The 13,191-nt window shown below is 52.1% G+C and overlaps 1 protein-coding gene across 1 annotated transcript; it reads right to left on the reverse strand.

The window, feature by feature from the left end:
- Positions 1-1,342: 1,342 nt before the first annotated feature.
- On the reverse strand, positions 1,343-3,729 carry FOXL2 (forkhead box L2). The gene has a single exon (XM_074312920.2). The coding sequence runs from the start codon at positions 3,393-3,395 to the stop codon at positions 2,265-2,267; it is 1,131 nt and encodes a 376-aa protein (XP_074169021.1). The 5' UTR covers positions 3,396-3,729; the 3' UTR covers positions 1,343-2,264.
- Between the last annotated feature and the right edge of the window lie 9,462 nt (positions 3,730-13,191).

Genomic DNA, 13,191 nt, shown 5'->3' on the forward strand with positions numbered 1-13,191 from the left:
CTCCAGGGGATGCCCGAGGGAGATGCCACTTAACCTCAGGCACATAACAGAGAGCACATTCCTGAAATTCTCACGCGTGACCACCAGTATAGACCGAAGTGGGAAGCCTGCAGCCTCGTTTCCCACTGCGCGCAGCCGCTTTCCCCCTCACTGGTCGGCTTGGACCTAGGGCCACTGCCGTCCAGGTCCAGAGTGGGGGGCTGTGAAGAACATGTGGCTGGGTGCCGGGTTCAGCCTAAGCTGCGCGGGACTCCGGGTGAGAAAAGGCTAATGGAGGACTGAAGGCCAACCCCCGCCCCTGAGGAAACCTCAGTATGCCGCGGGACAACCCGGTCAAACACCAGTGTGCCTGCGCGGAAGCACCGGTGTTTATTCGTTATTTGGAGTCTCAGTAGGAAAGAAAGAAAAAAAAGATTAGATTCCTACAGTCATGCAGTATGTTCACCCCTCTTACACATTATCTAAAGGCAAATGAATTCTGATAATTAAAATCTAATAAGTCATTCGTTACATTTGCACAGAGGTTTGCAGCTGCAGAGCATTTTCACAACCAGAATTTTATCTATTTCTGGCTGTTATATTTGACCGGAAAAATTTTAAAGCATAAAGGCAATATAAGGAAAACAGCCCACACACCTAGTCCGACTGTATAAGAGGTAACATACAAAACGCGTGGGGGCAAAAACACAACAAGTCCTACCTACAGTCGCGCCTTGTGAAGGAACCACGGCAGATAAAATCTCTAATGACGTTCAACAGTCGCAACAGACCAGCGATGACACAGAAAACAAACACTCTCTGGGAAAACAATGAGGCATCGACAACCACAAACCCACCCCACCCCCCAATCCAGCTGCCCTCCACCCGTGTTCATCTGAAAAAGGATAAAATTTTGCTGAAAATTTCCCTCTTTTTACTAACTGCTAAACAAACTTAGGCGCGACGGAAATAATGTAAGTCCGTGTTAAAAGAAAGAACAAGAAATTTATTCGGGAATTGACAAGACAAAACAAAAACAACAACAACAAAAGTGCTCTAGTTCTCTCTAGAAAATTTGGTCCTCCAAACGACACATTACAGACCAACAAGATCTAGGGGTTCGGGGCTGGCCAGCTCGGGTCCACAAGCCCGCCTGGTCCGACTGCTGCCAGGTTTCACATTTCTCCTGCCCAAGGTGCGAGAAGCAAGACGTTTGAAAAACAAAAATCGGGGAGAGGAGGAGCTGCCCCTGCAGCGTCCGCCAGGCAGGCTGTGATCTCCCGGTACTCGGGGCTTGCCTCGGGAGACCGGGGGAAATTTGTTTTTCATTTTTTTTTAATAGGTAGAGGGGGAAAAATCCCCCAATCCGTAGAGGAAACCATCTTTTACTGAGCATATTCTCCTACCTCTTTGAACACAGCTTTTTGAAGGCCCGACAGGAATTCTACTTCAAATCTCCTGGAAGAGAAGATTTTCATGTTTTGCTTTAGCAAACCCCAAGGCCACAATACTTCGCTGGTTTTCCCGTTTTTTGTTTGCTTTTTTCTTCTTAACAGACTTTTAAAAAAATATTACCTAAAATAGCCCTCCCAATCTTTTAAGCAAAACCTTAGCCAGCTGCTTGGGCCTGGAGGGGCCTGAAGCGCCGGGATGGAGAGCAGAGGAAACGCAGCCTCTCTCCGAGCCGGGATGTGGTGTAAACCCGGGCACAGGCCGCCAACCCCCGCCCCACCCAGTGGGCCCCGGAGAGCCGCTTCAGAACCGCTCCATGAAGGTACGCGGAGCAAACACACGTTCGTCCCTTTTTCCCGCGGCCCGGGGCTCCATGTGGGCCCAGATCCGCACTTCTAGGCAAGGACTGCGCGGCAACCCGGCGGGCAAAGCCGAGCGCGAGCGCACCGACCTGTGAAAGAAGGCCAAGCGGTCAGCGCCGCCGACACCCGGCTGCACCTCGGCCCCGGCACTTCCTCCCGCCGTGCATTTTGGCATGGGGTGTCCAGCCCTGACGCTGGGGCGCCAGAAAGGGACGAGGCCTGCAGAAAGCGCGCGGAGAGGCGGCCTGCATTCAGGAGGAGCGAAAGGGCATAGAAGGGCAGGGAGGCGAGCACAGGAGAAGCGGAGGAGACAAAGAGGAGCCGAGGGGATCGAGGAGGCGCGCAGAACGGCCGTGGGCGCTGGCTCAGGAGGTAGCCCCAGCCGGAGCGCGGTCGGGCTGGCGGCGGTGGCTGCGGCCAAGGCCGGGGTCTCGCGTCCCTGCATCCTCGCTCCCGGCGTGCGCTGGACTCTCAGAGATCGAGGCGCGAGTGCAGCGCTCCGGTCTTGCTGTCGTGGTCCCAGTAAGAGCAATGCATCATGGCGAGCTCGGGCTGCCGGGCGCAGGCGAACTGCAGGCCCGGCGCGTTGGTGGGCGCGGGCGCCGGGGGCGCGGCGGTAGCTGGGCTAGCAGGGCTGAGCTGGCCTGGGGGCGGTGCGGCGGCCCCGTGGTGCGGCGGGGCTGGCGGGGGTGCGGCGGCCGCGTGTAAATGGTGTGCGTGCGGGTGTGAGTGGGGATGCGGCGGCGGCGGGGGCGCGGCCGGCGGGCCTCCTAAGCCGTTGTACGAGTTCACTACTCCGGGAGGCAGCGCCATGCTCTGCACGCGCGAGTACGGCCCGTACGACGCGGCCGGGCCAGCCAGCCCCTTGACCACAGCAGCCGCGCCGGGGCTGCCGGGGCCCGCGGCCGCCGCCGCCGCTGCGGCCGCGGCTGCGGCCGCCGCCATCTGGCAGGAGGCATAGGGCATGGGTGAGGGCGGCTGCGGAAGCGGCCACGAGTTGTTGAGGAAGCTGGACTGCAGGTACTTGGGGGGCGCCAGGTAGCCGTAGCCGTCGGCCCCCGCGCCCGCCACACCGCAGCCGCCCGCGGCGCCTCCTGCCCCAAAGAGCCCCTTGCCCGGCTGGAAGTGCGCGGGCGGCGGCCGGAAGGGCCGCTTCATGCGGCGCCGGCGCCGGTAGTTGCCCTTCTCGAACATATCCTCGCAGGCCGGGTCCAGCGTCCAGTAGTTGCCCTTGCGCTCGCCGCCGCCCTCCCGCGGCACCTTGATGAAGCACTCGTTGAGGCTGAGGTTGTGGCGGATGCTATTCTGCCAGCCCTTCTTGTTCTTCTCATAGAATGGGAATTTGGCGATAATGTACTGGTAGATGCCGGACAGAGTGAGCCTCTTCTCCGCGCTCTCACGGATCGCCATGGCTATGAGCGCCACGTACGAGTACGGGGGCTTTTGCGCGGGGTCGGGCTTCTCCGGCGCTGTCCCGGCTCCGCCGCCGCCCTTACCCGGGCTCGGCGGCGGCGGCGGCGCCTCTGGCTCCTTGGCTGCGCGGCCGGTCTCCGGGGCCAGCAGGGCCCCTGCGGCGTCCTCAGGCTCGGGGTAGCTGGCCATCACGACAAAGCCGGCGTGCCGTGGCCAGGCAGCCCCTGCTCTTTTCCGCTGGCGCTGGAGCGGGGGAGAGTTTGGGCGCACAAGTCCGCTCGCAGCCGAGTCAAACTTCTGGAGACTGCCGTTGCCGCCGCGCTCGCTCGCTGGCGGCCTTTTGCTCCTCTTCCTCTTCTTCCCCTTCCCCTGGGAAGCGGCGGGTAGGAGTGGAGCTCAGTTTCTGGCCATGGGGAGTCCGCCCAACAGAGAGGGGTCTGGCCCCGCCGCCCCTCCCCGCCAGGCCAGTCCCCGCCTCGGTGGGTTTTCTTCACTGCTCTCTTCCCCCTCCCCCACCCTCCGGTTTCCCGAGACACGACCCGCGTCTCTGGCGGAGCTGTCTCCTGGAGTCCTAGTGCGCCAGGAGCCTCGCTCTGTTCTGATTCGTATGGGCTCCGCCGAGTTCCGCTTGCGTCAGGCTCCTTCGCCCCTATAGCGGGGCGGCCAGTCGCGCACGGGCGAGTTCATCTCCAAGTCACTTTTTGTAAACGCCCCGCACAGCCGGTTCGGGCCAGCCCCCTCCCAGCGAGCTTGGGGGCCCGGCGCACAGCCGGGCTCACGCTCTCACAAGCCCTTGAAATCTGACGGTGCTCGCTCTGCGGAGTCGGTCCGCACTCGGCCCTGTGCACGGGAAGCTCGGGCCCTAGCGAGGAGAGGCGCGCCAAGCCTCCTCGCAGCTTTCAGGTGAAAGAAAACGACTCCTTTGCTCTGCCCTTTGCTGCTGTCTTGGGGCTAAATTTCTACCTCGAGGCTGGGGGAGGGGCGGAACGGCGAGGGGGCCGGCCGGGTGTGGGGTGGAGAGAGCTGTGCAGTGGCTTGGGAAAATCTTAGCCCAGAAACGCGGCGTGTCACTGAACGAAGAAAACTCCGTCTGGCCAGTCCCTCGCGTTCTCAGAGTGACTGGGCCAGGCTGGGGCTAGGGAGAGGATCGCTGGAAAGAGGCGCCCAGGGCCTCCGTCTGAAGCCTCTCTGACCTTCCTTGCGAGGCCCCAAGACCTAGGGACCAGAACCTTCCGCAGAATGCGCGTCTTAATTCCACGGGTTGGAGGTGTACTTTAACAACACCAAGTAGACCCCACTCTGCTCCTGCTCCTACAAAGGCGCGAAGGTCGCCGCCGTTGGGCTTTGGAGGATTATATGTGTGCATCCGTATCACATCTAGAAGTCGGGGAAGGTCTGTCCTTGAAACACTGGTTGAGATACCAGCTGCCCAGGTGCACTTGTGCTGGTGCAAAAACACGGGTATGCACATGTACAAAATGTGAGGTTTAGGTTTATGGGGTAAAACATTTATACTTACAGATATGTAATGGTATATGTGTATCACAGATCAGAGTAAATGTGGCTCATGGATATTGCATCTTCTTTCTTTTTCCTCTCTCCTCCCTTCTTTCCTTTCTTCCTTCTTTCCTTCCTATCTCCCTTTCCCCTGTTCTTTTCTTTCTCAATTCTTCCGGTCTCCATCGCTGCCAGTGTATATATTCTGTTACACACTAGGAAGAAAAACAACAGGCTGTGAGAGAAGCACTTGTTCAGATCTCTCCCCTGACATGACATTTGTTCTGATCTTTCTCCAGGGTTGAGGGATGAGTTCTCACCTACCTTCAGCAGAAGTCTGATTGGGACCCAGTTACCTCTGCATGCACGGAGCTTATCTCAGGGGAAGTCAGCGCTGGCAAAAAGTCAGGTGTGCCTTATAACAGTTAACTTAGCCTTAAGAAAACGTTTGTAATCATAAAGTGTGAGAGAGATGGCCTGTGATTTGAGTCCTCATGCCCCAAACTCCTTGTTGCTGATGGGGTCAGGATTCTTTGTGGGGGAAGGTGGACTGAATCCACTTCATGCAGGTAGGTGTGTGTTAGTGATTGGCATGTCTGGAGTGGCTGGCCCAATGCCTTTCACCGCCTCTTCCTCCCTGGCTGCCCAGTCTCTGAGGAGTCCTATAGATCCCTTAGTGGCCTGTGGTCCCAGCATCCACAGGCCACCTGCATGTGCTGCCTGCTTCTCACTCAGGCCTCTGATCTACATTCTGAGATTAAAGGAAAGGAGGACAGGGTAATGGGGACTCTTTGGAATTCAATGTCTTGAAGATGACTGCAGAGAGGTCAGCAGGGCAGCCTGGTCTGACCACCCCAGTAAGAGGGAACAGGGCTTTCCTAAACTTATTTCAGTAAATACCCTCCTCCACCCACTGTTGAAAATATGTCAGAGTAGCTTGGTGGTTTTCTCCCCCTGCTCCCAACATATAGCAGGGCAAGTCGCACTTCTTCACGCTCTCTGTGCCTGCTTCCTGAGCAGGAGTGCAGGTGTTTTTCCTCGCCATCACTGCATCCTGCCCAGGCTATGGGTGGGAGTTCGGTTTAGGCTGCTGCAGATGGACTGCAGTGCCCATCGTCTCCCTGGGGCTGGACAGGGGGAAAAACAGCTGGGGCTGACCCCACCCTGGGGGGCTGCTCTCTCCTCTCCTCTTTTTTTTCTGACCACCCAGGCTGGCTCTGGGTCCCTCTCTCTCCCCCGGGCAGGCATTTCCGCTTCTGGCCAGCAGCAGCCAGGTGTAACAGCATTGCTGTGTGTGTCATCACTTCCCCGAATTCCAAACTCGGCTCCCTTTTCAGCCTTTTAAAGAGTGTGTGTGTGTGTGTGTGTGTGTGTGTGTGTGTGTGTGTGTGTGTGTAGGGGTGGGGGTAAAGGAAAGAGTTCCTTTAAAGGATTTTCTGAGTGGAAAAAGGAGGAGTCCTGCTCTGCCCAGGTATTATAGGTCTCTCCAGGAAGCAGTGGGGCGGGCGCGCCTTGGCTTACTTCTCTACTTTCTTGGGTAGACTGGGGAGGACCCCGTTTCCCGGCGTTGTCGGGATACTGTCCTGCAGGGCAGACTATGCCGAGGCTTGTGTGGGGTCCGGCACAGGGCCCCGGCTCAGTGACCTCGGGCGGTGCCCACCTCCAAGGCCGGGCGGAGCTCCTGGACTCTCCGGCCCGGTTTCCCGGGGCCTGAAGCGGTAGCTCAGGAACCGCCGGCGCTTCCCGCCGGTGTTACCGCCCGAGCGCCGCCTGAAGACGCCCGGCCAGAAACCTGCCGACCCAGCGCGGCCTCGGCTCCCGCGTGGACCCCGCGCCTCCGAGGCCCCGGCAGCCCGCGTGAGCAATGCACTAGGCTGGGTTGGAGGCAGATGCTTCTTTCCCTGCGGCCGGGAATCCTGCAACAGCCGCGGAAGCGCCCAACGCCTTGGGGAAGGCGATCGGGCCCCGCCAGGTGAGCGGCCAGCGGCCGGGAGGCAGGTAGCGCTGATCTGGCCTGGCTTCGATGGTCTCGCAACGCGGCCTGCCGCCTGAACCAGGTTCCGCGGCCCGCATTCCTGGAGGCGCTCTGAACTACCCCGGGAAGTGAGGCACCGAGCCGGTTGCAGCTCTCTCCTGTGGGTACCGTCTCTGCGGTGCGCACGGCGGGAAAAGAGAAGGTGGACTGCTTCTTAGCACATCCCCACACAACCCCACACAACCCACACAACCCCACACCTCCACAACTGTCAGCACTACTTAACCCCGGAACCCCAACCCCCAGACTCCAGGTCCCTCTACTCAGGTCACATCCTTCCATCCATTTCTCTCTCAGTCAACCCCATAACCCCACTTCAGTTCCCCTCTCCCTCACTACTCTCTCAGTCACCTGTTACATATATTAGTTCAGATCCTGCACAAGTTGGTGTAAAATATATCAGTTTTACTTTAAGTCTCTTCACACAGTGGAACACCCAGGTATCTCATGACACAAAGTAACTTCATGGCTGCAAGTCTGGCTCCCAGAAGCCTGTGGATTCTCTGATGTCCTTGGCCTGTGGTTAGGGTGACTGGGTGGCCACCTGGAAGTTCCCATGGTGAGATTGCTGCTCAGGGTTCTTTTGAGAAGCTCAGGTACAGAGCATATATACCCCTGATGCACTTTAACACACACACAGGCCACTCACGCAGGCTTCATCTCTGGTTTTGTAGCTGAGCTGGCTGCTGCACTGACAGGCTGCAGCCTCAGATGGTTGCATGGTTCTCCTGCACACACCCACACAGCCCCAGGCCCCAGGCCAGGCGGTATTATTCTGCCTGGCTGGGATTAGCAGAGTCACTTACCCAAATATGTGCTTGGGGGAGAGAGAGAGAGAGAGAGAGAGAGAGAGAGAGAGAGAGAGAGAGAGAGAGAGAGAGAGAGAGAGAGAGAGAGAGAGAGAGAGAGAGAGAGAGCCACTGCCCAGCCCAGTCTGGGGAAGAACTCTACAGATGACAGCTGTTTCCAGTTGAATCGCACACCCCTCACCCTGTGGCGGCTGGGCTGAGAAACAGCAGGTCAGAGTTCTGGGCTCTTCCTTACCTCACTGATGTTGGGCCTCAAGTCTCCCAACACCTCTTTGTCCCAAGGAATGTGTGTCCTACCCTCTGCCGGGCAGACTGCAGCATAGTTGTAGGCCTTTCTCCTAGTTGAGCCTAACTTGAGGAGAAAAGGCAGGGGGCACTGGTTCCTTTTGTGAGGACTCCACCCCCCCCTCCAAAAACCTCTGGAATGCTCCCAGAGAGAGAATTCTAGGGTGGGAGGAGCTGCTGGCTAGCTGTCTTTGGTATCCCATGGACATGACTCCCATGGTCCGAAGCCATTTTGTTCAGTTCTGAACAGTGAATACCCTGCCACTAGGCCCTGACATATGCTTGACAGCGTGATGTGTTGTTGTTTAAAGTTGCCTTCTTGCCTTTCTCTACACCCAAACTGTAAGCCTTGATGGGCAGCGACTCTATCCTCCACTTCTCACTGCTTCCCACCAGGATGGGCTCACTGCATTCTAGTGGAACTGGAAAATTGCTCTGCTCCACAGAGAGAATTGAGGGATGCTAATTTCCTTGTAAGGAAGCTGGAATTTCCAAGAAAGGGACTGCAGGTGGGGAAGAGTGGCTGGACCATGGAGGGTCAGCTCAGGATCCAAGAGTCCTCTGCCATTAGGGGTGGGGCTCTCTACTCATTATGGCTGCATAGCCATGCTGCTGAGCCTTGGGTAAAGACACAGGACACCTCGGTTCCCTGGTCATGGTGAGGACCTGTCTGAAACATTCAAACTAAACTTTACAAGACATAGAGAGGCCTCTGCATGTGTGGCAGCTGGTTCGCAAGGTGTATGACCTGCTGTCTGGAGCCCCAAGCAGGCCCATGAGAGCTTGCCTGAGAGACCCTCCTCTGGGTCCTCATTCTCAGGTCAAGTTTCTCTCCACAAATGGGCACCATCTAAAGAGTCTCCACACAAGAGGGCAGTTTTAGATGCCTAGCTTTAATGAAGTCCGGAGGAAAGGAGGGAGAAGGGCCAAGTTTTGTGTTTTGTTTTACTAGCTTTCGGAGGGAGATTTCCCTCACGCCAAAATGGTATCTATGTGTGTGTCTGTGTGTATGCTATATAACTTATATATAGTAAATATGCATCTCAAGTGTACAGCTTGATGTATTTTTACATACAATGTACCATGTAAGCACCACCCTGAACAAGATATGAAATATTAACATTTCTGTCACTTCAGAAGGTTCCCTTGTATCTTTTTCTCACAAATACCTACTCCCAAAGGTAACCTATATTCTGATTTCTATCACCATAATTAACTGCCTGCTTTGAGCATATAAATGGGGCATGTAACATGTACTCTTTTGTGTCTGGTTTCTTCTGCAGAACATGTCTATTCATCCGTTTTATTACATGTGTCAGATATTCATTTCTCTTTATTGCTGTGTAATATTCCACAATTTACTTATCCATTCACCTGCATCTGATGGACATTTATGTTATTTCCAGTTTTGGGCTATCATAAATAAAGTTGTGGTCAACATTTTTTGTACATGTCTTTTTGTGAAGGGCATTTCATTACTCTTGAGTGAGTATCTAGGAGAGTAAGTGTATGTTTAGTTTTAGTTAGATATTGCCAAAGAGTTTTCCAAAGTAGAAGAACAAGTAATAGTGCTATACAGACAGACAGACATGCTAACAGGGCGTTTTCCTTATAGTTAGTATTCTCTAAAGACCACTGTATACCTCCAGCTGTTGTTGTTATTATTATTATAATCATTATAAAGGAACAAAATAGCTGTCCTTTATTAAGCACTTATTTTGAGCCAGGGACTTTATATACATTATCTCATTTTATTTTCCTGAGAAACCTATTCCCATTTTATAGATGAAGAAACTGAGGCTCAGAGAAGTTAAGTAACTTGCCTAAAGTCTCCAGCCAATAAATGGCAATTTGACTTTGGAGCCCTGAGTTTCACCTCTGCACATGTATCTCTGTTTGTCCCTGCAAGGTCAAGAAGTCCTTCCTTCCATCTGACCCAATCTAGCTGCTATTTATGAGACTCATTTCCTATAACCTTTGGTCCTTCCCACATGCACTGTCACACCCAGACTTGAAATCTGTGTACACACATATGCACACAGTCTTTCTCACAGCCACATGCACTCACTGGGAAGACAAAGGGCATGGGAGCCAATTCAGTGAAAACCTCAAAGCTTGCCAAGCTCTGGGCTCAGCAACATAATGGTGTTCTCCTCATGGAATTTATAGGAGATTGGATCAGGGAAGAGTTTGTTTCTGGATGCTGCGGAGAAGAATTCAGAGGCCATCATTTTCTGGGAAGAGATAGGCATTTGGTCCTCCTCCCAACAAGCTGAGCTAAGTCCATAACCATGATGCTTTCGAGGCATCAGCCTGGGGCATCCTCCATCTGCAGGGCTCATACAAAGATGCTCATCATTTCCTAGAAGGAGATGATAGCCTGGGATGGAACACCTTGCCTGGGAAAGCGGGGAGGATGTGGGTGGTCTGAGCAGGGAAAGAGCATGAACGCTAGAGAACTGCATTTTGGGACAGAGTGCTTGACCAGGCCCTGCAGGGAATGGTCACTGGGAAGGAGAAGCAATAGCCTTCTCCTCAGGATGTTGTTACCAAGTGTCCAAGTTCCTGGGCTTGACTAAGAGGAGTGCGTGGCCTCTGGGTGGAGGCAATATGTGGGCACTATACTCTGTGCAGCTGGCCCCTCCTTAGGCCCCTTTTTAGACTAATTGATGCCTTGCTGGCTCCGGGTTTGTAATTGGGGGTAATTGCTGACAGGCTGCTGTGGTGGTACAAGCAGGCTTTTGTTGGGGGAAACAGTGGTCAGGATTCTGGGGCTCAGGGTGGGAACAGTCCAGGATTCTGGTGTGCTCTATTCCAGGTACCTCTTGGCTCTAGCCTTTTGCTAGGAGGCAGCCCTCCTGAGGAATGGGGACTAGTAGCATGTCTGAACAGGAAGGGACCCCCTCAGGTGGGTGATGGGAACTCAGGTCCAGAAGTAGAAAAGATTTGCTCTCAGCCACAGAGGTAGTGCCGATGGACTGGAGGTCCTGGTACCTGGTTACCTGGTACTGTCATTGATGCACCTCTCCCCCACCCCCAAGGGATGTAAGTACTATGGTGGAGCGGTTAAACACACCTCTGTCCCAATTCTTACTGATATTAGACTGGGAAATGATGGAACCTTTCTGAGCGTCAGAGTTTAAAAAACTTGTCATTCTTCCAATAGACAATACTTGCATATTCACATATACCAAAATTTAAAACTATCGAGGCTTACAGCTAAAAGTCTCCCTCCCACTTCTGCCCACAAGTTACCCTTCTCACAGGCAGCCAATGACCCTGCTTTCATGTGTATCCCTCTGGACATATTTTATGCGTATACAAACATGCTATGTACATTCACCTGCCCTCCCTCACTTTTTGCACATGGCAGCATCTAACACACAGTATTCTGCATCTTAGAAATCTTTCCATATCTGTGTATTCTCTTTGTAGAGCTACATGGTATTAGGTTGTTTCCAATCCTTTGCTTTTATAAAAACAATACTGTATAATCTTGTATATACCTAATTTTGTGTGTGTATACCTGTACAAAAATTTCTAGAAGTGTAAAATTGGGTCAAAGGGTATGTGCATTTGTGACTCTGATAGACGTTACCAAATTACCCTCCTTATAGAGTGAAGCAGTGTACATTCCCACCAAAAGTGTGTGGAATTCCTGTTTCTCCACAGCCTCATTCATATACATCTTTATTTTTAAGAAATAAATCTTACAGATATAGTTGAGAAACGCTTTGTACCCTTCCATGATCCCTCTATGTTTCTCTCTTTTCTGAAGGGATCGCCATGGTAAATTTGATGCTAACTATTCCCACAGCTGTTTTCATACTTGTACTACATGCATATCCACTCCTAGGCAATACTTAGTATTATTTTATGATTCATAACTTTAGATAAATGGTATCCTGCTGTTGGAGAAAGACACGTGCTTGATTTTTCATTCAACCTGATGTTTGTGAAAAGTTCCTGTTGATATACAAAGACAAACTCCATTCATTTTCAGTGTGTTGCACCACCCCATTGTATGTACACACCACAGTTCATTTAGCCATGTTCCCGTTGAGAGATGTTGGGTTATGTCCTATTCTTTATACTTTACCAATAGTCCTGCTATGGATGCTCTTATATATGTCTGCTAGTGCTCATATGCTACAGTTTACCGAGAAGTGGGACTGCTGGATCAAACGATACAGACATCTTCAACATTACTAGTTATTGCTGAACAGAGTCTCCGCTTCTTCATCTGTAAAACAGAGAGAGTGATGCCTGTACCTCAGGAAGTCAGGGCCAGGGAGTGACATGGTGAAGGGGCGAGAACGTGGGCTCAGATTCAAGCAGATCTAGACTTAAATCCTGGCTCTGCAATCTACTTGCTGTGTGACTTTGGGCCTGTTATCTAGCCTCTCTGTGCCTCAGTTCCCCTGTCTGCAAAACAGTGATGATAGTATCTAGGTCACAGGGTTATTGATAAGATTAAATAAGATACTGTGTGAAAAGTATTTAGTACAGGGTCTGGCACAGAGGAAGCACTAAAAACCCTGGCAATTAATAATAATAATATTATTATTGTGTCTTTGATCTCTTCATTTTAAACCTGTTATCGTGGCACATTTCAAACCATAAATTAGAATAGTACAATGAACCCTCATCTGGTTTCCTCTATATCCCCATCCATTTCTTTATCATTCCCCAACCAGGTTCTTTTGAAGCCAATCCCAGACATATCTATTACTTCACTAGTAAATATATAACTATATATCCCTAAAATATAAGCACTTGTAGAAATATAGCCACCATACCATCATCATACATCATAAAAATTGAGAGTGATTTTTTAGTATATAAAAAACACAGTTAATGTTCAGATTTTCTCAATAGTCTCAAAAGGATTCTTTTTTTTTTAGGAGGGCACAGCTCACAGTGACCCATGCAGGGATCGAACCGGCAATATGGGTGCTGTCAGTACCACACTCTAACCAACTGAACTAACCAGCCTTCCCTCAAAAGAATTTTATGTGTACAGTTGGCTTTTTTAAGGATCCAAACACGATCCATACATTAAATATGGTTAATATGTCTTAAGTCTCTTTTAATCTGTAGATATTTCCCCTCTCTCTTTGTTTTTTTCTCCCTGCAATAAATCTGTCAAAGATAGTGGCTTACTTGTCCTCCAGACTTGTCCTCGCAGCCTTGATTTTGCTGATTGCATCCCTGTGGTATCCTTTAGCATGCTCCTTTGTCCTCTGCATTTCCTGTGTATTGGTAGAAGCTAGAGGCTTCGTTAGATCAGGTGTGATAGTTTGGCAAGAACACTTCACCAATAGTGTTGCCCAGTACTATCAGGAGACACCAATGTCTA

Source organism: Rhinolophus sinicus, chromosome 5 (assembly GCF_057876585.1).
Source record: "Rhinolophus sinicus isolate RSI-liver-muscle chromosome 5, RSI-T2T, whole genome shotgun sequence".
In the NCBI taxonomy this organism is placed as follows: domain Eukaryota; kingdom Metazoa; phylum Chordata; class Mammalia; order Chiroptera; family Rhinolophidae; genus Rhinolophus; species Rhinolophus sinicus.